The sequence below is a fragment of the Struthio camelus genome, chromosome 13 (assembly GCF_040807025.1).
Source record: "Struthio camelus isolate bStrCam1 chromosome 13, bStrCam1.hap1, whole genome shotgun sequence".
Lineage (NCBI taxonomy): Eukaryota > Metazoa > Chordata > Aves > Struthioniformes > Struthionidae > Struthio > Struthio camelus.
The window spans coordinates 20,944,919-20,970,838 of record NC_090954.1 but is presented as its reverse complement, the minus strand read 5'-3'; the positions used below and the strand labels follow the sequence as shown (position 1 = coordinate 20,970,838).

At 41.3% G+C, this 25,920-nt stretch overlaps 2 protein-coding genes across 4 annotated transcripts in view; one reads left to right on the top strand and one right to left on the bottom strand.

The window, feature by feature from the left end:
* Positions 1 to 25,920, bottom strand: part of CTNNA1 (catenin alpha 1) — a 120,015-nt gene that overhangs the window by 58,475 nt on the left and 35,620 nt on the right. The gene's annotated exons all lie outside the window — the stretch shown is intronic.
* LRRTM2 (leucine rich repeat transmembrane neuronal 2) lies at positions 212 to 3,363 on the top strand. Of its 3 annotated transcripts, none has more exons than XM_009690224.2 (2): positions 212 to 329; positions 1,092 to 3,363. In XM_009690224.2, exons 1-2 carry the CDS (start codon positions 300 to 302, stop codon positions 2,208 to 2,210), a joined length of 1,149 nt encoding a protein of 382 aa, XP_009688519.1. In that variant the 5' UTR covers positions 212 to 299; the 3' UTR covers positions 2,211 to 3,363. The 3 variants fall into 3 exon arrangements, 2 of the variants coding, with proteins under 2 accessions (XP_009688519.1, XP_009688518.1); XR_696370.2 differs by having other exon boundaries at positions 240 to 329; positions 1,981 to 2,070; XM_009690223.2 differs by having other exon boundaries at positions 247 to 329; positions 664 to 3,363.

Sequence of the window (25,920 nt, the reverse complement as noted above, 5' to 3'; positions counted from 1 at the left end):
CTGCCATCAACAAGTTAGGACTAAAGGAAGCCACAGCTGCGGAAAACGAAAACGTGAGCTTCAGTTAAAGAGCCGAGCAGTCACAGAGGAAGAAAACTTGTATTAAGCATCGACTGAAAAATTACCGACCTGTCACAGGAGATCAAGCCAGCGATTTCAAACGGAATACTTGAAGGGAGGATCGTGGATTCAATTTTGCACTAATATCAAAGGACACTAAAACCAGTAAATTATTCAGAGGCTATCTTACATTAGAGCCTTTCACAGACTCACTGCGTTGAGTCTAAAACTACGACTGAATGCAACCTCCAATGTACTCAAAAGAATGGGTAAGTCCATACATTTCTATGTATCTTGTATAATGAATGAACAGCTATGTTTTAAAGAAGCAGTTAGGTACTAAAGCAAATTTTTCTGAACTGAACCTAATTGAAAAATGTCTTCACATTGTGAGACCGTAATCCTCCGTAATACAGATAAAGGCTCATCCTAAGTATAATATCCAAGTATTCTGTTTTTAGCATAAAGTTGTTTCTTGCATTTAGAATTAGCTTTTCAGAAATGCATGGCAATGTTATCTGCAGTGAAATCTTCCATCGTGATGTTCAAAGTATACTGATAAGGATATCCTATCTTGTTGTTTTCCTAAATTATATTCTGCAGGCTTACATTTCAAGTGGCCATTAGGGGCTCGTATGCTGGCAGCACTATATGCAATGAGCATGGTTTTAAAAATGCTGCCTGCCTTGGGCATGGCTTGTCCACCAAAATGTCGCTGTGAGAAGCTGCTCTTTTACTGTGACTCTCAGGGGTTTCACTCAGTGCCAAACACCACTGAAAAGGGCTCTCTAGGTTTGTCATTGAGGCACAATTACATTACTGAACTTGAGAGGGATCAATTTGCAAGCTTCAGTCAACTTACTTGGCTTCACTTAGATCATAATCAAATTTCAACAGTAAGAGAAGATTCTTTTCAAGGACTGTATAAACTTAAGGAATTAGTCTTAAGTTCCAACAAAATCTTTCATTTGCCAAACACAACTTTTAGCCAGCTGCTTAACCTGCAAAATTTGGACCTCTCTTTTAATCAGTTATCCTCTCTGCATCCTGAGCTGTTCTATGGCCTTCGCAAACTACAAACCTTGCATTTACGTTCCAACTCCCTGCGGACTATCCCAGTCCGCCTTTTCTGGGACTGTCGTAGCTTGGAGTTCCTGGATTTGAGCACAAATCGCTTGCGAAGTTTGGCTCGCAATGGATTTGCGGGATTAATCAAACTGAGGGAACTTCACCTAGAGCACAACCAGCTGACAAAGATTAATTTTGCTCATTTCCTCCGGCTCAGCAGCCTGCACACACTCTTCTTGCAGTGGAACAAAATTAGCAACTTGACATGTGGGATGGAGTGGACCTGGGGCACCTTAGAAAAGCTAGATTTGACTGGAAATGAAATCAAAGCCATCGATCTAACAGTTTTTGAAACTATGCCTAACCTTAAAATACTCCTAATGGATAACAACAAGCTAACCACTCTGGATTCCAAGATCTTAAATTCACTCACATCCATAACTACAGTGGGCCTCTCCGGCAATCTGTGGGAATGCAGCCCAAAGATATGTGCACTAGCCACCTGGTTGAGTGGCTTCCAAGGTCGGTGGGAGCACTCCATCCTCTGCCACAGCCCAGACCACACCCAGGGCGAGGATATTCTAGATGCAGTTTATGGTTTTCAGCTTTGCTGGAATTTATCAACTGTTGTTACATCCATGGCTACGACATACAGAGTTCCAACTACTGAGTACACAAAAAGAATAAGCTCTTCTAATTTCCATGCGGGAGACAAAGAAATGCCAACTACGGCAGGCATGGTCGTTACCACTGAAGAACATTTCCCCGAGCCAAACAATGCCATCTTCACTCAAAGGGTAATTACAGGAACAATGGCTTTATTATTTTCTTTCTTTTTTATCATTTTTATAGTGTTCATCTCCAGGAAATGCTGCCCTCCCACATTAAGAAGAATTAGGCAGTGCTCAATGATTCAAAACCACAGGCAACTCCGCTCCCAAACACGGCTACACATGGCAAACATGTCAGACCAAGGACCATACAATGAATACGAACCCACCCATGAAGGACCCTTCATCATCATTAATGGCTATGGACAATGCAAGTGTCAGCAGCTGCCATATAAAGAATGTGAAGTATAATACCTACATGCCATCACAAATTAAATCAGATAAGTAACCTATTTTAAAATTGTAGGGGACCGACATCAGATTCTAATTTTTACAAATGTTGACATAAAGCCTAATTTTCCAAGCTACTTAATGGAAACATTGTTTATGGAGTGGTGCCGTATTTTTAAGTTTTTTTTAAAAAATAAAACCATACTATTTTCAGTGTTAAAAAAGCAATGGTTACATTAAATTTGCACTCCCACTGTTTAAAAGTCTAAAGGGATGCTCACCTCACTATGTAAAATGTTTCATGTTATGTAATTATAAGACTGTGTGTAAACGTTTATACCGAAGTCTCCATATTCTACTTTTTCTAATGAAAATAGTCTGAGGGAAAGGATATTAGATGTCTGGACAGAGATCTGCGAGGGAACATACCCTCCATTTGTTCCACTGCAGCTATATGACCCCACACATTCCAGCTGGCTCAGCTCACTTTAAAGGCAGGCTTGGAGGATGCTTTTCCTTCCGTGATCGTTTGACTTGAGCAAAAACGGGAGGAAAAGAAAAGTAACGGAGGTGCAGGAAGGGGATTTGGGATTTAAGTGCATTGGGGACCAGTGAATTTATTTTCCGATAGTTTTCCTACCTCCATAACGATAGTTTGGCTTGCCTAAGCGTACCTCGCTAAAGCCCACAAAAATAAAACACAGAACGGAGCAGTTCACACAATCACTGATTTAATCAGGACGGCTCTCCCAACGCTTACAAAGTAGCCAGCACAGCTTGCTTATTTAAGAAGGCTCAGCTCAACGTGATCGATTCCGAGATATTCCACGTATTCCGTTCCTGCTGAATCTCTGCTTTGCCTTGATAATGCTTTTCATGAATTCAGGCTAATTACTGAACGACTCGGAACAAACATTCTTTCAACACCTTTTCATGTGTAAATACCCTGAATGCAGGTTTGCTTTTAATTAAGAAAAAAAAAATTATCAAGTGCGGGGTTAAAGAAAAAGAAAGAAGAGAGGAGGAAGGAAGAAGCGTCTCTTTGTCCCCCCTCTGCCTGCCCTCCCTCCTCCCTCCAGCTGAGCTTCCTCTTGCCTGGAAGCTATTTTCATGCACTAACCCCACTGGTTTCTCGGGAGACAGAATTCGCCCCTGTAAGCTTTCACTTGCCCGACGCCTCTGAAAGCGTCAAATCTTCCAAAATTCGAGGTAGTTGCCAGTTCGAAAGTACATACCTTCCGATAAGAGAGTATAATATAACCAATTTATAGACTAGTTCACTGAAAAATGTTTTGTTTCTTCATGTGGGACATAACCTGAACTAGTATGCCATTTAAAAAAAACATATATAAATATATATATATATATATATTTCACACATCCCCCTTGCTTTTAAGGAGTAATTTGATTTCTTTACCTAGAAATACCATATTGTTATTTATACTATATTATGAAATTATATGTAAATATTTGCAGATCTATGCAGCGATGGTGGTACTAAGATGCCACGGGGTGGGGGGGGTGGGGGGGGTCGCAAAGGATTACATTATTTTTTAAGTCAGCTGTTCAAATATTGTAAACATTCTAACCAAAGTCAAAAGGACCAGAGGGATAGATTTTTTTTAATATATATATATATAGATGTACATGTATGTATATTTAAAAAATGTGTCGTGTCAAATGCTGCAGTGTTAAACGACTACCAGCACACACAGATGAAGAAAAGAAATTCCTCACAGTGTCGACATACCTTGAACAAATCAGTAATTACAGTATGCTAATTATGTGTCGTACCAAACTATTCTGCAAACTTTTCAAACAGAAAATCACTGCATAAAAATCTGTTTGCTATTTCACTCTGCTTTTATATATCTGTATTACCACTTAGTGAGGTATTTCGGGTGCAATTATACAACAGTTTGATGTTTTATTGTGAAATGAATTCGTCCAAGACAATTATAGCAAGATAAGTGTGACTTCTGTTCAGATTTTACATAAAGGTTTTTCAGTTTCTGGTTTTGAAGATATTAATTTTGCCCTCCACCGTTTTACATACAGCGCCCTTATAAAGCTAATATTTTCTTGTTTATTCCCTGTGACACTATACTTGAATGGAAGAGATTCGGTCAAGACTGTGGTTTTCCCTAAAAACACCTTTAACCCGTGTAACGGTTTATGACATGAAAAGTCAACTTACACCTCTTCTAGGAAACGGCGGTCACTTTTAGCTGGCTACAATAAAGCCTGCGAGGCAAGCGGACAGTGAGTGAATGTTCCATATAATTAAAGCCCACCTGAACAAGAAAGCCAGACCTAAGATGAGAATTAAAAAAAAACACATAGTGGTACCCAAGTGTATTTAGCTGCTTGTAGAAAGACTTGCTTCATCCCCTGCAAGTAGCAAAGCTCACCACCTTCACTCGCACCCAGGCTTTGGCACCGCTCTCAGGCAGATTAGCGCGACCACTGTTTCGACAAAAACCTGCACCTGCCCAGGCACTTCCCTTACCTTGGTCTGACCAACAGTGGTCCACAGGGCTGTGCGTTGAAAGGCACACTACTTTTAGGAACGGTTTTCATGTACAACCGTGGGTAGCAACAGAGATGAAGTTATAGCTGAGCTCGTTAATTCTGCTGGCACTGGCAGTCAAATAATTTTGCTATACTGTCACCAACTATCAGATGTCAAAACTGAACTTTGGTGTCCTCAGCCACACTTGTGAGGAGGAGTTCCCCATTTATCCTTGCTATCCAGTACAAGCTCTAGCTGTACAGTAGTTCAAAAGCTAACAGGGCAGTCTTCCACGACAGAGGACGGTAGGGAGAAGCGGCAGCTTGCCCGAAGCAGTGAGACTACTGTTGAGGAGCATGTCTTCCCAACAGTTCCCGCTCTGCACAGAAGCTACTTCATTAGCTTATAATTATGCCCAACAAGAGCAAAGACAGACGGTCCAGCTGATTGGCAATGCTGGACTTAAACCTCTTCTCTGCCCCACCTCCTAGTCCCAACTATAATCCACTCATACCAACCTTATCCAGCCAAACAGCATTGCTCCACAGGGTCTCAAAACAAACCCAAACGCCCAACATCTCTTCCCCGCAGCATCCCCATTTTCAACTGGTTCTGCGATACAGGCTTGGCTTACAGACGGCACAGCAGTAAGGCGCCGGACCCTGCCTAGCGCCGTATTGTTAAATTTTCCTTTGACAATCCCTACTACGCACTAATATACGGCCAATCTTCCAAACGCCTCGGTTTACGCCTGCCATTTGCAAAGCCGTGTGTTGCCAGGTTCCAGGCGTAAGCGAAGCATTCACTAAGCACTACGTTTAGGGGAACGGGTACCATAAAACTTGCAGGATGTCAAACACTGGCAGTGAAGTCAACTTGAATTCCCTGAAGAGGGACGCTAAACTGCAGGCTAAGCCATCACTCTGCGCGAGGACACAACCAGAGGCTGTTCTTTTTTTTTTCCTCCCGAGTTGCTCTGTCTTCCGCTCTCGACTGTTTGCAACTCTTCCTTAAAAACAGAAATAATTGCCTTATTTGGCAGTCTCCGATTAAGTTTCTGATGGAGCACAAACCGAGACGGTTTGCTTTAAATTGACTGCATTTCAGCCTGAACACCCATGCCAAGGGGTTGTGAAGGTGCTCTCCCAAAACACCAGCTGTCTCACACAGCCTCAATTCCGACAGATAGCGAGTGCAATGACAGGTGCTTCACCACCTGCAATCCCACGCAAACGGTCAAGGGCTTCGAAAACCGAGGATTTCTGCTACTGCTCTTCAGGTTCTCCCCCCGCTCAGAGACCTCATCCAGCCTCACTAACTCGCACCCGGCTTTTCCACCAAACCCCCCTCCCCGCACCAGCGCCACTGAAATACAAACCCAGCAGCCAAAGTTCAATTTCTGAGTCACCGTATTGGAGCAGGTCTGAATTAACGCATTCGGTTCCACCCTAGCTACTCGCTCGGCGTTAGATCACTGGCGAAACGCGCACAGCTAGAAGTTCCTTGATAAGGAGTAGGATGGACTGGCGTTTCGTCTCCGACTGCAGCGTTCCTTTGCACAGCAGCAGCAGCACTCCCCGCTTCCTCTCAGGCGCGGGCGTAGGAGGGCCGCTGCTTCAACTGCCTGTGTTTTGCTTTTCCCCTAAGTAGAAACTATCTGATTTTTCACAGGTAAACCCAGCCTGTATGCAAATCCATGTGTTTGTGCTTATGCCCAGTTATGCCGCTTAGAAGACAGCAGCCCATTGCTAGCATGTGAAAACAGAAAATATCCAGTGGCTTTAAACCAGAAATCTGTGCTAAATGCTTTTTTTTTTTTTCCCTCAAATGTGTCAAAGTTAATTTCTGAACTACTTCAATGGAAATAAAGTTGATGCAAGTTTGTGATCTGCATAGCTATTAAGATCCATCTGTTCAGACCTACGAAATCTACCCAGAAAGCTAGATTTCATCTTTCTTATGAATTTTTCCATAAAAATTAGACTTCAGAGAGGAACACAGTATTCCTCCTCTCCAGGAAAAAAAAAAAAAAAAAAAGTGTTTTAACAAACAACGAAAACGAAAGGCAGTTTCACAGCAGCAGCAGGCTGCTCCCTCCCAATGTCCTTCTCCCTTCCAAAGGGGCCCCTATACCCAAACTGATGCCACGTCTTGCTTTTTAAGCCATCACACTAGCAGTACATTTAAAGGCCATTTCATAGCCAGCTGGTAATCCAGCATGTCACATCTTGTATAAAACCCTTCTGTGAGATGCATCTAGGGAAAGGTAACAGAAGCTTTGATGGATATAATCAAACCTCATCTCAGACAGGGCAAAATTCATGCTATCTACGGGCAAAACAACATACAGCTTGTGCACCTGCGATTTAGGCATTGAAAAGCTCCACCTGCTATTTTTCAACTACTCTTTTGTAAAAAAAGAAGCCTGTTTTTCTTTCTAGCATCATGAAAACATTAGTGAGTGAACTATTCTACCAGCTTAGCAACCAGAGATTAAAAGGAAAAGTCCTAGATTCATTGTATCTAGATTATGTTTAAAGAGCCAATTTCTGATGGAGGGGAGGGATAAGTAAAGGAGTAAATTGAAGTGCAGTGTACATAAAAATTTTGGTATTAAAACTGTGTATACTGTAAAGCTGAATTTGACTCTTTCTTGCTCCTTTTTCAAACAGAAGCGTCAAAAGTTTCAAAATACACAAGGACCAGCCTACATCCATTATGTTTTAAGAGTGCAACAACACTATTCAAAGCACATCACCTAGACAACAAAAGTGCAGTTTGGGCCAGGCCATTTACTATACCCACACCAAAAGATAGCACTTTCAATTATTCTACAAGAAACGAACCATTCTGCGTGAACTCTTCTCAGATGAGGTGCCTCTTGACAACCACAGGTCATTCACATAGCAAGGTGGTAGTAACAGAACGAAAATCAAACCAAACCCAAGCTCTTGGCTCTGCAGACTGAGCCCTTGTAACTACCTGCATCAGGAAGAGCAGAATCAGTAGCATCTTCTCCAACCCGCTGGCTGTGGGCCTCGGCAGGGACCTAGCAGAGGCTACCTGCATCGCTCATGCGGGTTGGCTCTCTACTTGTGTTTTTCCCTCCCCTCCTTAGGTCGCTTAGTAGACCAACTGTCGGTTACAGTGCCAGCTGGGAGCACGGCATTTCCAACAGGACTGCCTCGCCAAGATTTCAGCGAGGACAAATGGTCCATGTCATTTAAAGATGTCAGGCCACCAACACATGACCTCGACTTGGAATTAATAACCAACTAGAAAATGTCAGAGAAATACATCCCTGTATAAGTGTCCTCTATGCGGGCTACTGCAATGAATGTAATGATGAAAACCACTGTGCTTTAATAAGATGAGAAAGAAGTTTCTGATTTAGAGAGGTGGCGAGTTCCCAGACAAAACCCAAAAGGCTTGATATAGGTTGATAAAAAGAACAAGTTTCAGAATGCCCTAAGATGATTACACCCATCTGAACAGCCAGCTAAAATAATTTCAGTAACTAAGCTTTAGTTGCACCTACTTTTTTTTCCAAAGGTTTAGTTAAAACAAGTCCTCAAGGGTTTTAAATGCCAGCTGGCTAACTGTTTCTCAAACCTTTCTAATGCTTCAAAAGAAATACATGATAAATCTATTTTAGACAAACTTTAAAACAGGGTCATTTTAAGAATTAAAAAAAAAGTATCTTTTTGAAATGCAAATTTAGTTTTGTTTTCACAAGCAAAGGTAAGACACATAAGAGGAAAAAAATGATATTCTGAAAATATTAGGCAAATCCAATCTTTTAAGTCCAGTTAGTACCAAGAAAGTGTCAACATCACTAGCAACATACTTTTGAAACTAGGTAACATTAGGACAACTGCCAAAAAAAAAAAGACAGATGGACTCAAGAATCTGATCAGAAAAGACTACACGAACGAATTGAAAATTGTAGTACACCTGGGAAAGTGCTGATCCTCTCCTAAGTATATAGGCTAAGGAACAAAATTCAATCTAAGCGTTCATTCACCAGAAAATCTTAAAGGTAATATTTACTTTAAAACAAATGTTTGTTTTATTCAAAAACAAACAAAAACAAAAAAACCCCCAAAACACCCTTAAGAGTTGTTATGAAGTCATCACTGTCCATTTAACAGCTTCATTACCATTAGATACTAGGAAAACAATTACACTGTAACATATTAAAGCTCTGACATACTTGACATCATGAACCACGTATTCTGGGATTTATCCCATGAAACAGGAAAGACTTGACGACTACAATTGATTCATTCACCAAACTTCACATTTCTTTTTGCCATGAATGACTGAAGAGGTTTGGATACGGAGGGCATTCAGCAAACACTCCTGGGGTTAAAGGTAACCAAAATGTTATTTTAGTTCTTCTGCCGTTTTTAATCAACCAGGTCCAAGAAATATAACTTCTTCTTCTTTCTCAGTTTGCCAAAAGGAAGAGTCCAAAGACAAATACACACAAAGATCACTTGAGAACAACTGAACTGGTAGCACAAGAAACAGCAGGAGCAGGAGCTAGGAGCTGAACAGCGATCAGAGCGGGAGTATTTGGCCATCTACCTTGAGTTAAACGTAAGGTTTTCTTCCCAAAGCGTAACCCAAACACTTCCAACACACGCACAAGCAAATCTAAGGTGATAGTCTCTACTTCCTAGGAAGTTTAAGAAACTCTAATAAATTCTCCTTTTAAACAAAGGGTACTTCATTATTTTAAAGGAAGCTCAGGTAGGTGCCCCTGTTCTCTCTCAGCAGGCTTTGCTACTTATATTTTGAATCCTTGCACAAACTTAAAAGGCCTCTTCCTCTCTCTTTCTATTTCCTTCACCCCGAAAGAGGTGCAGAACATTCACCATTTGAGATACATGCATTATGCCCTATACCAGTGTAAAAGTAGCCTTATCTCACAAAACCTCTGGAAGTAGGTAAAAGAAAGTTCTTAAATAATGAATGGGTCATAACTCTGCAGTCAAAGGCAATTAATTTTCTGTACTCTAATCAGGAGGATAAATCTGAAAAATCCATTCTAATGGCTCTGAATCTGAAGGCAGCGCTACAACTGAGTTGTTACTTTTAAAATACAGGAGCAGTAAGGACTTCTGCCATTTAAACATACAATCTTTTACCAAACAGAACAGCCTTACTACATATTTAATTGGTAGAACAGGCTTTGCTAGACCACATGAGATTAAAGACAGCACTAGATACAGGAAATGCATTTCAAATACAAAGATCTTTCCAAGATACTTCTCAACTGTGCTACAAAAATCTTGAAACATTCTAAGCGTACAAAATACTCCAGAAAAGCTTATTGCAAAAGCTAGCGTTTAATTTCATGATTGCAAAGAACTAAAAACATTGAGACGACTGTGAATGCGAAATCCAGCTCAATGCTACAGTATTTTATTATGATGTACTTGCTCTCTTTCCTGCAACAAACTCCTAAATAATCCATCACGTATCCAGAACCTCTGCTTCGAAAGCCATACGCTGAGTAACTGGGACTATGAATTTGTGCTCTCAAAGAGATTCCTTCAACCTTGATATAACCTTTAGTTCTTAATCTTTCAGAGAAGAAAAACTGTAAAATTAATAGAGCTCTTACTAAAGCTAATAATGACACAATCTGTTAATAGCAAGAACATGGGAAAGGAGGCAAGGACACAGAATATTAATGAGTTTCCATCACTAAGGGCATCACACAAGAGTGATAGAATCAAAGTTTAGCTAGCCAAACTGCAAGTCAGCTCCAGAAGGGACTTGTACCAGGTACATCTTTAGCATGCACCTCTCACAGGATACATGCCAGGAACGAACTAATAACTGGGGAAAACCACATAGTGGGCCATTCTGCAAGCCCCATGTCAAACTACATACCCCTCATTTAAAGGACAGAGACATTAAAGCATACTCCACATCGTCCTTAGGATAGGAGAACATGCTTCAGCAAAGATGTGGAACTACTTATCAGTCTAATCTAGCCCTGAAGCTAACCATCCCCAAATGAGCAGCAACATCTGCTGTAGCAAGGTCTACAGAGACTTAAGATCTACTCTGAACTGGCTGAATAATTTAAATGTTACAGGGTTCCTCCTCATCTTTCCAGACAGTTCTGAAGGTGGAAAAATCTAGAAACTCAGCTGCACAGGTAAGACTGCAGGTTTGTTATCCACGGGAAACAGCAGACAGTCATAAGCCATACTGGGCAATGGATAAAAAGAGACCAAGCGTAGGCAGGCAAGAGTTTGCTAACTCATAACTCCTACAGGAGTAGGAGCTTCCTCCTGGAAGCTGTATGGATATCAAGTGCATCTTCAGGGTTCAGATCTAAGCATTTAAAAGCCACAAGCTAGACAGGAAGAAAAGTGCCTCTAGTTTATGTACTTCTCCATAGATGACCAGTTTAGCTCAGGGACATCCATCAGCAGTAGGCAGCTGTGAAACTTCGAAATAAGGGAGCATTGACTACATGACAGATGCCCTTCTCCTGCAACTAGCATCCAGTCCTAAGACACCAGAAACTTCAAAGAGGTTAAGGTTAGACCTTTGATTAGATTGGACTACTGAAAAAATACAGTAAGCTTTGGCAGGTATTACATCTCTAACATGACACCACACTCCTGAGCAAAAGAAATAATAACAGATACCTTAGACAAGTTATTACACTGTAATAGCGACAGTTAACTTTTAAGAGAAGTCTATATATTCTCAAGGTCAGAGTTTCCACTCCAGGTATTTCTGCAGGGTCTTACACCAATGACTTTCTCAGGTACAGGCTCCAGTTTCCCACGACCCAAGAGGAGAGCAGAGGGTCATTTGCACTTAGGCTTGAGCCCAGCCCAGCATCACAGACTCAGCGGAAGGCAGCGTGGGGACCGCCTGTGGTTCTCCGAAGCCTTCTAGTACAGCTGAAGCCAAGGCACCTTCTAGTATATGCTTGCCATATCAAGAATAACAAATGAGTATTGGGTTTGGGCACTAAAAAGATATTTAAACAGCTATCTGGCAGTCACTGGAATACTCTCCTAGCTAGATACATCGCTGGCTCACACTGCTTGCCATGCCTGTACACGTCCCTGTACTTTTTGAAAACGCTGTTTCCAGAGGTCATTCATGGGAATATACAGGTGTCTTTACTGGAGATGCAGGAATACCATTTAATTTCCACTATATACAAAAAAGTAAAGATTGACAATTCTTTCCTGATACTACTAAGTAGAACACTCATATCATAAATGTCATATATGAAACAAACTTTTATAAGCAGAGTAACATACCTGACGAGTGGAGAGCAAGCCTCCATCTTAGACCAGCTAAAATATGTCAATCTTCTGGATAAGGGACATTTGCTGCCCACAGCTAAAATAATTGAATATCCACGTTGTCCACCGCAAAACATAACATAACAGTGAAATCAGGACTTAATGTAGTTCAGATATCCACAAAGTACATGCTGCAACTTGCATGGTCTTTCAGCACCGAGAATTGCCAAACGAGTTGCAATGTCTCTTCCACTCCAAGTTTGGGATTATTTAGCAATTTAGACATCTGTTGACAAATCTGGAATTTGGAGAAAACCACCACTTTGTTCCAAAACTGAGAAGTGTTTACGGAAAGAATTCAAAGCTCTTACGCAAAGCCCCCACGCTTCAGAGAAGTGCTCTACCCAGCAGGAACCAGAACACCAGATAACACAAGAAAAGCAAGGAAGTTTCTATGCGCTTCAGATGCACGCACAAAAGCAGTACTGCTATAGGGAGGTTTGGAACGTGAGTGCGTTCAGTACCTCAACACAGCTCAAGGCTAGTCCAGGACTTTGGCAAGACTAACAGCTGTCTGAGAGCACACCATAAAACACCGCAGACAAATGGAAAGCGCTGACAAAGTGGAGAACCACTCTAGTGCACTACGCAGATAAATTTCAGGGATATTACCCCTTCATCTGTCTTTGGAAAACGATTAATTTGACAAAGCATGCCAGTGAGATTGCATCCAGACACACATGAAAACATTTTATGCTAGATTTAAATGAGCCAAAACTATCAGACCGCTTTCTTCAGCGCATTGGGCGCTTCATCATCTGAATAAACCAAAGCAAAGCTGCATCCTCAAAACAGGAAGTTTTTGACACCTATTTTTCATGTCCATTTATTCAAAAACAGTAATCTTCATTAGGCAAATTAGTAAGCAATCACCAGCCTTAAAAAAAAAAAAAAAAAAAAAAAGAAGGTTTCAAGTGTTCACACATACCCAGCTACATTGAATTACATTCTGTTCCCTGAAACTCCACCAGCTTCCGTTTATGCTGTAATAGTCAATGAAAAACTTTATATATATAAATAAATATACTTACTGACACTAACAACCAGGTATCAACTGGGAGCCATGCAAACGCAAGGAACCCACTCCAGAGAGACGAGATACGTAAACTACAACAAAACAACCCCCATTCCTCTAAAACACTTGATCATGCATACATATGCGGCGAGTAAAAAAATATAGATATCACTTCTTAGTGATTATTAAAAAAAGATTCTGCCAAGGCCATTACGCAAGCTGGTTTCTCATTTTGACAAGTTTTTTCTTATGTAATGCAGTTATAAATGGAAAAGACCTAGTTTACCAATATCTACTATCAAAAGCATTCTACTGCCTCTGAAGCAGATTTTTGACATATTTCCAGTCTTTTCACTAGCAATATTCAAAGTCATACTTGCTCACGTGTGAGAGCTGTAATTTGCAGCTTTCCTCTTGCACAGAAAGTGTTTATTTCCTAACAGAAACGAGAAATCAGAAGAACACACAAGTTTTTCTTCTTCCAAATTTCATGACATCGTCTGGCTTTATTGGCAGCTCTCCAAAGTATTCAGGACTACTCCAGCCTAAAACACATTCCCAATACCACACAAATCGCTCCAGAACTGCCACCTAATCTCCTGGTGAACGCTGGGTCTGGTTTGTAATCAGTTAACATCCTGACGACTATCAAATCAAGACAATATGAAGTGTTACGTTTCATTTCCAGCCCACACAGGAATCCAGTTACTAAATACCTCGGTTGAATAGACATACACACGCACACAGCACTCCTAATCTGCTCTAATTGCATGAGGAACTAGCAGTTTGATGCAGGTATCTTCACAGGCTTCAGTAAAAAAACTGAGCTCGTCTTCTTTTAGGCAACAGCGGAACCGAACCGTTAAAACTGCACAGCGTGCATCTTTTCAGTAAGAGATACAAAAAATACCGGAAAACTGAAACTGGCAATATAACATACTCCAAAACTGACACTAGTTTCCACTAAACCACGTATGCTTTACAAATTGCTAACTTCTCCTAGTTTATGTTAAGTCATCATGATCACGCAGGGACAAAGTTAGGATAACCACTAGACAACAGATTTTAATACAGCATTAACAAAGCAAGTACACCTGAAATCTTTCACAAATTGCAAGAGACTTCTAGTTCTTATTGGTTTGAACATGTCAAACTAGAACTAAGGATAAAGTTTCAGAGAGCATCTTGAGTTCTTTGTTCAGATCTTCAGAAAAGCTCGGCCGAGCTTGGCAGCTGCAAACTTCAGGATTGCAGGCAGCTTTGGAACGACTGAAAGTTTGAGTGAACGCAATTATCAAACTGCAAGTTTTAAAGTAATATAACACTGGATGTCCAAAGGCTTGCCACCACTGAGACTAGTAAACAGTCAAAAGAGGTTTTCTAGTTGAGCCCTTTGAGAGGCAAGTTGAAGAGCTTTGGCTTGCAATCGCTTAAACCTGCAAAGCTTCCCCCTTACCCTAGCTGACATGCACTTCTCGCCCTCCTCCTAGTCTCACATCATGAAAGAGCACCAACTGGAAAGGGGTTGCTTTTCAGGAGGCCCAGCGCCCTGCTTAACCTCCGGTGAGTTTGCAGACTCGATTCCTCCCTTCATCTGCCTCTCTCGCCCTTTCCTTGGGTTGTCTCTGCCGTAAGGACTCAGCGCACTGCTGCAGGCAATCCGCGCCAGGCTGCTCTGCTGCAGCTAGCTGGACAGTCCAGGGTGCAAAAGCTGAATGAGTTAGATCTCTCTCCCTGGGCTACTCAGGGACAGAGACACGCAACCCCCAGCTCTTCATTTAATCCACACAAAGAGCAAACCAAAATGCACAGTGTAAAATTGGTGAGTTTGCCCCAACTGCATATGCTGCAACCAACAGTTCCCTCGCAGCCTTAAGGCATGAGTCTATTTAAAACCCACAGAAGTAACCGAATTGCTGATAAAAGCCCAATTTTAAATATACAGTGTTCCTTTTTCCTACAGGCAGATGAAGACGAGGCTGGGTTACTGCTGATTGCAGAGCAAGCAGGTGAGGCCTAATCCAAAATCCAAACCACCAAATCCAAACCACTCCTGAATGACAACTGACAAGCTCAGGAAGGACAGCATAATATTTTGTCAATACTTGCAGCTGTTTCCTCACAAAACAAATTTTGTTGAATTACAACTAGTTAAACAAAGTTGGATACAGGTCAATTCGACTCCCTTTCCGTAGCTAGGAGGAGAGCAGCCTGCGAGGCTGGATGGGGGAACGTCTCGGAATACCAACGAGAGGGACAAAACGCAGTTCTGCAGGATCCACGAGCCAGCTGCTCGGGCTGGTGAGTAATGCACTCTTGCAGAGTCTCTTTTTATGCTTAATTTTCCCCTTTGATGTTAATTGGTACCCTAATCTAAAGAACATCTCGAGTTTTTTCTCTGTAAATTACACGAACAAGTAGATATATCAAGAAATATGAAAAGCATGTCTCAAGCTTAGACCTGAGGTAATTGTAAAAGCCCTAAAATATTTCGGTTTCATCATACTTTACATGCATGTGAAGGGCTTTTAGAAATAGAACAACTAAAATTGGAAGAACGCAGACCCCTGCAAAACTCAAATTAAAAAGAATGAGCCAAGACAGCATATGCCCTTTCCAAGAGGAAGGGAACGCATTATGAATCTGGGAAGAAAGCCACCTAACTCCTGGCAAGACAGCTTGGAGAAACAGATAATAAAACAATCCTACCAGCACAGTCATAAGACATTCAAAGCTAGAATTAATGTATCCTTTATTCCTTATTAGACATATAAATAGCTTCAGTTTGTGACATTTTTATGTATTTCCTACAGAAAGGGATTCAGCAGCCTTAACTTGCAACACAGCAAAGAAAATTGGATACAAAGTTGCCTTCAACAGGAAGCAAAAGGCACTGCAAACTGGAGGTAGCATCAAAAGCTGACCAACTGTCTAGGGACTAGTTAACAAGCCCCTCCAGCCTCACCAGGGCTAAGAAGTAAGGGACAAGCATCTCCTCTGCCTCCCGCACACAAATCTTGATAACTCCCCTCCTGCCCCCCAAACGTGCCTGGAATTACAACAAAAAATTAAGCAGCAGCGGCCGGGAGGCTGGCCATATTGGCTTTCGGTTACAGAAAGCCAGCGACAGCATTTCTATCGGCTCCTTTTACCTTCAGCTGTACGGGATTAAAAAGGCACTCCAATGTGCCATGCGTAACATCATACTTTACAGAGACCCTATCAAGCCATTATTTACTAAGCTAACTAATTAGCCAGCCACTGTTGCAGATAATGAGAAAGCATTAAAGTATTTGGAATACGAGCATAAGCTTGACACATACAAAGTGGCTGCCCTTCTCTGCAAGAAGATGAATGTCAAAGGAAATAAACCATTCAGGAGTTGTCAGTAGAGGTGAGGTGGAGCAGCAAAGCAGCAGCGTCTGTAAGATAAATGCTCAAAAAAGGGAAGTAAAGGAAAGGGCAATATGTGATGCAGAGCAACCTTACATTTTTATTGTATCAGCCACTACTGGTAAAGAAACCGCTAGATAGATGATAAACAAACAGCCGTTCAAAACAAGAAAATCATGTACAGAAGCAATCCTGTGCATAGAAATACAGAAATAAAATGCACTCAAGCTGACAGTAATCTGAAAAACCCAGTCTGTTCAATTCAGTCTTACACAAAAAAACCAAGTTTTAACTGAATATAAGGTTCACTACAGTCCAGTACCGAAAACAACCTTTCCCTTTACACATGCACCACTCCAGAAGTGGGTAATACAACCAAAGCCAGAGAGCAAGGCTACGGAAAGCAAAAAAGTTAAACTGTTTACTAGAAATTATACCAGACATACTCCCAGGATACAGGCAACATGATACAGTCTTGCCCTTCCACAAACATTTCCTAAACTTCACCTGGTCAAATCTGTGATTTAAAGGGCGACCCGGCCCTCCCCGCCCACACACACTCTCCAAACACCTGACAATAACAAGATGTCATCTCCACTATAAAATTCATTCTGGTGAAAATTTACAAGTAGCTTGGCTTGTTGGTGACGAGCCTCGAAATCGTCAGTTTTACACTATCTGCGAGTAACGTCTTCGTGAGACCATGTGGGGTTGGCTCAGGCTACGAAGATTTACTGCTCAGTTACCACCGTTTTGGTCTATGCGTGTATCCCTCATTTGATCTCCTCATTCATTTTAGTAGTGGTTTCCACAGTCAAACTCAACAGCATTTGTGTAACCAGTATAAGACCATAAACTTTTAAGTTTGTGAAGACTCTGTCCTCCTCAATTATTGGCCTAATTTAAAAGATCCAACAGAAAGCAAAGTGACTGTCTTGTGGGCCACCAGCTGCAAGAGGGTTCAGGTGCAAGGCAGAATAGCTTTGAACTTTGTTTTCTTACTTCATTTCAGTTATTTCTGCATTAAATTCTCATTTCTTGGCTTTTTTCAGTTCACTGACCCCTCGAATTGGGATTTTTGGACTCCTGGAGAGGTGCCCAAAAACTCATACTGCCTCTAGGAAATTCACAGTTTGGCACTTAAAAGAGAACAGTATCAAATGATATAGCTGCAGTCCTATTTCGTTCTTGACATCAGAGCTCTCATGTCACCCTGTTCCCCCTAGATGAATCAATAAAGACCGTTTTCACAAGTTGTTCTTAAAGTAAAGGTTCAAAGATGTAGTGGAGAAAAGAGCAAGACGGGCCCACAAGCTATCAGGGGAACACAAAACTACACAGAGTCTTGGGAGGAGGCTCAGGAAAATTTTTAGACTGTCGGGGCCAGAAGTTGTTGACTGTTGAGGAGGGCAACACCCACACATGGACTCTTTCTTGGAAAAAGAAGTGATATTCAAACCACGTGGACACAGAAGCCCCCTGGTTTCAAAGGGCTGCTAATAAAGCCAAGAGAACATAAGCAGTTGCTCAGCCTCCACACGAGTGGATTAAATGCTAGGGTTTAAGTGGCATGGCCCAACTCCTATCAAAGAGGATGTTTTGAATAAAACTAATGCCTACTTAAAAGCCATGTACCGTATCAGGCTGAAAAACCTGGGGCTATCACATAAAAGGAAGCATTATGACTTGGGGGCCATCCCTGGCATTCACAGCTGTACTTCAGCTCCTGGGAAAGTAGAGAAGGAAAAACATCTATCAAAATCTTTCTAACATAGATATAGGACAGACTATGCACACCACAAACAAGTCCCGGGATTATCTTCCTATTTAGGAAACTTTTTTTTTCCTTTTCTTTTCTTTTTTTTTTCTTTTTATTTAAAGCATTGTATACCAGTGTTACTCATTAACTTCTTCTGCAATGAATCTGAGACCTGCCAGTGAGAATGGTCACAAGTTAATATCAGGAAAGAAAATAAGTTTCAAAATATAGATAAGTCTCAAGTGCATAAATGAGAGGTGTTTGGAAGAAGTTACAAAAAGATCCTTCAGGATGTCCAGCATTCCTTAATATTTTCCCTAAAATTATAAGGCGCACACACATAAATAATGATGCAACTACGTTCGTACACCAAGACAACATAGAAAAATCTAACAATATCAGAAATACTCGCATTTTTGTATAGTTACAGATAATAAATGCGTTCACTCCCCTGAATTGTTGCTATGTACAGACCAGCTCTGTCTGGTCAGATCTTAAGTTCATCATTATAAAAATGAAACAAAAAAGTACCTGCCTTGCTGCAAGGTGGGAATCTCAAGTCTAAAATTCAGTTAATTTAGCACAAAGGCAATAAAAAACACATCTTTTTTTATTTTTAAGGAGTCCATCTTTTAAATAAGAGACCAAAATATATTCCATAAAATCAAGCAGATCAAAGACAAGCTAAAAATAAAAATATGGATCAAGCAAGAAGCAGAAAGGACTAGATGGCCAGAAGAGCTCCCCACCCAGTATACTTCCTTGTTGTCCGAACATATTCGCCTACCAGAACTAACAAATTGGTCTGCAAACACCAAGACTAACTTGTCTGCATCCACAAGAACTGTAACTCATTTCCATCAAATTATTCAAGCACACACTCCCCCGTCTCCTGAGAATTTCCTTTGCTCCACAGATATTTAACTCTTATGACACTATCTACCAAATCAGAGAAACAAAACAAAATTAAAAAAAATTTGCTTTCAAAACCTTTTCCATTTTTCAGAGAACTACCAGACCTCATTCTGCAAGTTCTTTCCATAGGTTTTCTGAAGTAACGGAGAACATCAATTCAAATTACTATATTCAGTAAAACAAAGATGACAGGACCTCGGGCCTACAGCGTACAGAAAGAGATTCAGAGCAGAGAAGTGATTTTTTTTTTCTGGCCACATATGGAAGCAGCAAAGCACCCAATGAATGACAAAATCAGTTTGTCTTGACAGTCAAAGGTTAACACATATGCAACATGAGTCAATACCCACAAATGGCTGCACATCACGCAACATTTAACTTCAACCTGAGACATACAGAAGTTAAAGAAAAATACATTCAATTTATTAAAGGCAGAGCTATTTGTGAAAGCAAGCTTAGATGGATGTTACTTTGCCTTTTCACTGACAACAGCTAATATTGCAAAGGCCCTATTTTTCCCCCCGGTGGCCTGATGCCCAAGGAAAATACTTTTTTATTAATTTGCACCAAGAAAAAACACATCTCTTAGCATGCCTTTGCAAGGAAGCTCTTGGCCTGAGAGCCTAGGGTTTTGTTGTTGTTTTAAAGAAACCTTTCTTTTAGGGTATCAATTCAGCAGCAATGACCTTGACTTTTCAAATATACAATTTCCAGAGTCACGAAGCAAGTCTTTTCAAACAGTTTTAAGTAGAAGATTTGTGAACTCTGGCATATACAGTTTTCTCTGCTCTTTTTCTCATCTGCCCATTTATCTGTATTTCCCCTCACTCCCAGTCTTCCCTAAACCGCTCATTGAACAAGTAGAGGTCCAGCACTGTAAGCGTTCTGCAACGGGCAGAGACACCGTTTCGCTACAGGAGACGGGCCCCAAAGTCCCGCTGAGAGCTCTCGGAAAACAAGCGCTGGAGAAACACGTCCCTACACAGGCCAGAAGCAGCTCAAGCCTTCTCCTCCCTTTGAACCGTCTTTCGTGACACAGCTTAACCCTCATCTTTTCCTCAGACAAGAGGAGGATTAAGCCAGCCTTCTGGCTTTACTTCCATTTAAGAGGGCTGCCATTACCTGAATAAGGCACAAATGCTAATTATTCTCTATTGATTCAGTTGCTTTTCTGGGAAAAAGGAGGCCTCAAGCTCCAGGACACAGTAGGAACATTACAGAAGATGTAATTGAAATGGGATAAAACAGCTTAAGCATGCTAGGAGCATGCTAGATGTTAAATGCAGTAACTGGAATAGAAACTTTGGGTTCTCATCAAGACATTTACCACTTGCAATGAGATCTTAAAAGTTAAAGAAAACAATTAAAGAGATATTAGATGGCCAAAAAAAAAAAAAAAAAAAGGATGGAGCACAACAGTTTCACGTATCACCAGATAACTGGAGAGGATATTAGTGTTATCAGACGGTAACAGAGAGGCAAGTGTGCACAGACTACCCTCATTCTCTCCTTTCAGTACCTTCCCCTTCCCATTCTGCAAGATTGGGATGTAATCCAAAGTTTCTCCCAGATCAAGGCTAAAGAAAAAAAAGGGGTGGGGGGGACCTAGGACTAAAGATGAAAGTATTCGTTGTAATGCAAAAATTGCAGTGTTCCAACTTTGCAGTAACTCCACCATCCCCTTCCTCCAACAAGAGGAGGATTAAAAAGCCAAGTTGTGTGTGTAATACTTTTGCAGGCTGAGAGCACGATCCCGCTGGAGGCTAAAACGCTGTTTAGCTACAGATCACTAACCACTGTGCAAACTTACATGCCCTCTTCCATCCATACGCCTTGATTTTGGTTTTGAGAGCGTACTCGAGTATCACCAAACGGAGCTTCGTTAGGGGGTGACCAAATAATCTTAACGCCAGCATGCAAAGTCCAAGCATTTTCCTACCAGATGCTGGAGTTCCAACAGATTATGTCACAAGATACAGAATTTTGAAGCAGACTCTATTTGCAACATTCTGGCATATTCACGCAAAATGTTTTGCGGCTCAACAAAAACAAAAATGCTACAAAATGCCAGATGTCATTTCCCAAACGAGGGCATGCAGCTTATTATTTCAGGTCTGTCTTCCACAAACCTTCAACGTCCTTTAGCCACTATTAAATTAAAAGTCTGGATTCACAATGTAATACTAGAAAATACAATATAGGCGTTAACATTGGATACCATACATCTAACAAAAAATGAAAAGGAGATGTTTCATCATTAAAAAAATAGAAGGGGTGGGAAGGGAAGGAGAGATCAAGCAGGATGGAAGCCTTCGCTGTTGCACAAGGTACGCTCAGTATGCGACTCTCATGTTTAAGGAGAGCATTAGAGAGTTCGTTTCTGCTACGCACACGTTCACGCTCATCGCGTAAGCGTTTCGCACGAGGGCAGCGACCTTTGCTCTTTGACATGCGGTAAAAATCTGCAACAAAAATCCTGAAAAGCGTGGAAAGGCTCAAATGGAGCACAGCTAAGTAAGACTCTTTAGACTAAATCCCACCTCCCGTCAAATCTTTCAAGTTTAAAAGTTATTGCTTCTTGTTTAGCATAAAAACGCTGGTATAGGCCTAAGGAAATGATGTAGGATTTAAAGGGACTGCTGAGCCCATTCCTAAACTAGACTTCAGGGAGGAGAGCTGTGCTTCGCTGGGTTTCCCTAAGTGGGAATTAAGGCAGCCATACTCTTCTTTATTAAAGGCACTGCAGAGCGGAAAGGCTGCCCTGGGCTTGGCAAAGTATTTTGGGACTTTCAAATCGTGCTACATCTTTAAACGAAATCCTAGCCTCAGCCGAGACGGGCTGCGCTAGGATTTACCGCCAACCGTGACGAACGGCGACAGGACTGACAAGATTTGTTTCAATGCTCCTGGGTCGCTCTCCCTCCCCTCCGTGGCCGAGCGCCCTCATCATCGCAGCTGCGTTTGTCACCTCTAAACCAGCATCTCCGGCCGTGCGTTGGGATGCGCTCCACTGGGATGACAGGGAGATTTGGAAAGCTTTAAAACCCAACGCTCGACAAGGCACGGCAAGTTTTGCACGGATTGGCTTCCATTTATTTCCACAGGCTTTGTATTACTGCCTAAGAAATAAAACTTCCTAGAAGGTCTTCTAAAAACACACCCCCACTAAGTCCAAAACCAGGATGATGTTCTGTGGCTAAGCAACTGTCAGCTAGTTTCTACAGCCCCCAAATGCCCAATTGATACAGTTTTAAATTCTAATAATATTCATTTGGCTTTACTCAAAGCGTGCTGAATTATTTACTGTGGGTCGCCCCGTAAGCATTAACCACTTAGAGTGCATTACTTCAGCAATTTAATGTTTTTAAAAGCGGTAGCTTTGACAAATTGATAACGTCTATGGAAATTAGTGCCCAGCTTAATACAGCGTTGCTCTCTTCAGTGAGCAGCACAGCCCATGACAGTTTGAAAGCCCAGGTGGATTTTCCCCGTGTCCTTCACTTCTGTATCCAAGCATCTCCAACTGACAGAAACACAGTATCAGAAAAGGGAGGGCACGTTATCCGAAAGCAGAAGGTCTCTCCACTACGTTTTTTTTTTTTTTTAATCAGTGCAGAGATAAATACAGATCAGTCTGCCGTTTTAATTCATATATATTTCCAAGAAACAGTCGCTTTCATTAAAAGGGCTGTGCAAAATCCCATTTCAAAGACATAGGTACTCGCTGTAAATAAGTTTAACAGTCCCGTGAAAATTTACGTGCGTTCCCTTCTGCGCTTGGATCCCCGATGGGGATGCAAAGTCACGGGTCACCATTATTAATGGACAAACTCAGAACACTTCTCCAGGCTGCGCCTGACACGTGCGTCGGGAATAAAAACATCCTTCGCCGGTAGTTCTGAATACAGAATTACTTCTCCCAAAAGAAACGGGAGACGTAACCTAAGTACTTCCTCGCTCATTCATTTTCAAGTACCACAGAGATGCTCAAGGAAACTTGGGAAAAGAAGGCATACTAGAGCAAGCAATATCTAAAAAAGCTTACTTGCTCAGAATAGTACAGCTCCAAGTGTTTACCAAATTATGAGACTAGGAGGACCAACCCCAGAAATTTGGAGACGTACATCATATATTCAGAGAGCCAAGACCACTGTCCAGTAACGCAAGAGCTCCTATTAGGCAGTGCAGTACCACGTAACACTCCAATAGGTCCTGATGTGTTTTGGATTCAACTGCTTCAGTCACCTCTGAGGTAGGCTACGCAACTTGTAAATCAGATTAAAAACTGGTATTAGAAGAAACACAACCGCGCCCCCCCCCACCCAACCACAGTACTCAACCACCTGAGGCCAAACACAGGATGCAAACTGGGAAAATCAGTTGAAATAATCTGTGCCTGGCCTGCCTGCTCTAAAGCTGGCCCCAAATGGTTTCTCTGCGCTAGCTGCCAAGCACCTCTAATGCAATCCAGACAGTCGTGGACCCAGTCAGAATATTAATATGAAAGCACTAAAATTCCCATTGAAATAGGACCTGTCAAGCCACTTTATGTAACGTGATTTATTATTTCCAAGCGTAGTAACAAGGGATTTTATTTTACAAGAGCATGTTGTACACAAACGAGCTTTGGGTTTGCATTGCACACCAGCCAATCCAGATTTTTTGACAGCGTTTATGGTAGTACAAAGTCTTAGGTACCTCCGCGTGTATGAAAGGCTAGGTTATAGGCATTAGAAATTGGTAGGATACAGAATATATCTGAAAATGAGAGCTTTTTCTATGCTGCTGTGCACACTAAATAAAGCTGGACACCTCTGATCACTGTTGCATGCCTCCAAAACAACATTTATGGAAAGAAACCTAACTGTCCCAATCCCTTAGGGCATTGGCATCAAGTAACAAAACAGATTTTCAAAAGCTTAAGGAAGCCTTTCTTTCCAGACTTACATGTCAATCAGATAAACTGGCACAGCAAATTGATATCTTCTGCAAGTTCAATGTAGTCAAACTGAGCACAGACTGAAAACTTGTGTTTTAGATTCCAGCTCACGTCCTGCAGCCTGCTTTCTAACCTGCTAAACCCCAATCTCAAAAAGCACGATCTCCTATGTTTATTCTGATTAACAAAGCAGATAACATCAAGCTGTTCCAGTTCTACAGCAATAACATCATGGAGAGTTATACCCAAAGTACACAGTGTGTTATGGCTTAACGTTTGTAGGATTTTTTTATTTTTATTTTTTAAAAAAACCTCTCCATTCTGTACTTTGGCTTAGAAACGCAGAAACGCTTCAGCTCTATTTACCCACTATTTTTTTCATGCATCCACTTCAACTAGTTTAGATTATTTAACGGCAATAAAAACTACATGTATAAAACTGAGGCAGAGTAGACTGGTACAGTACACGAAGGAAAGAAGTCGGCAAGAATTGTATCCACCCACCGTACTGAGAAAGGTATTATACTATTTGCTTGTGTGAAGGCAAAATCGGGATAAATTGGAAGTATTGTCCAAAAATACGCCACTTCATGGATTTGCTCTGGGGCAAATTGTAACGAGTCAACGTTTACCTACGTTAGATTATCAAGTCAGACAAAAAGGTAGTTTTTGTTAAATTTTGTTACGTTGCTGAACTCGGGAACCTAGTTTTCATAAATTCTTTGTTAGATTAAACTTAATCTTGAATATCATGGAAGTTGACCCTTTGAGATAGGAGAAGAGGACAGAACAAAGCCCGATATCAATGCCCAACAAAACTCAAATATGCGTTGAAATTTGTTCGTTTAATTAGTAAAACGCACACCAAGCACGCCCAAATGCAACATCGCACAAACATCTAAATCTTGCCATAGATAAGTCATGCTACAAACTTTGCTGTGACTGATGTGGTCAATTTATTGCATTCTAGGCAGTTGATCTCAGGTTCAAGACCTTGGACTACTCTGCTTTTACAATGTTAGACGGGATCGATAATGAATTTTGTTCAGCCTTCCCATGCTTGCTCTGCCGTCCAGCACTACCAATAAAAAGAAAGCTTACACGCTGTAACCAAATCACTCCCATATAGAGACTCACATTGGGTATTTGAATCAGGGAGGGATCTGCAACACCGGTTTAAAAAGAAAACCTATTTTCTGCGTGTGGCTTATAAACCAAGAGACTAGGTAATAAAATACTAGATGAAGTTTACATCATTCAGTCTGACCAAGCCTGGCTACTCTTCTGTTCTGAAAACGGTGAGAGGTGTGTCAGATGGGGAAGGGAATAAAACGCACAGGAATCTAAGAAAAGGGGACGCAGAGTTTTGTAATGAACTACTGAACAAGCAACTCTTGCTCTCCTTTTAGTGATACAATCACAGGGTTCATCACTATGCCAGCAGATGCACGGGTCAAGAGACCCTACAATTCAGGATCTTTATTACTGAAAACAATGTTCAGATAGAAACTTCTACCGCACGTTGCAAGACGGTCTGCAATGCTGTCCCTTAGCGACAGGCCAAAAGACAGTTAATCTGTGGGTCCAAACCACTAGATTTTGAGTTATAAACTATGTAGGTAAAAGTTTTTCTTTTGCCACAGATATGGAGGGGAAAAAACAAACAAACAAACAAACAAAGAAATCACACATACAGAAGCTAGAGGAAGTCACTAAAACAGAAGGCATTCAAAACTAAGAAGGGATCTGCCTCAAGACATGCCAGCGCTTCAACCTTTTCAGCACGTTCCTCATCCAATCTTCTGTTTGGATTTTTACACTTGGCCAATAAATACCTCTTATTCTAGCA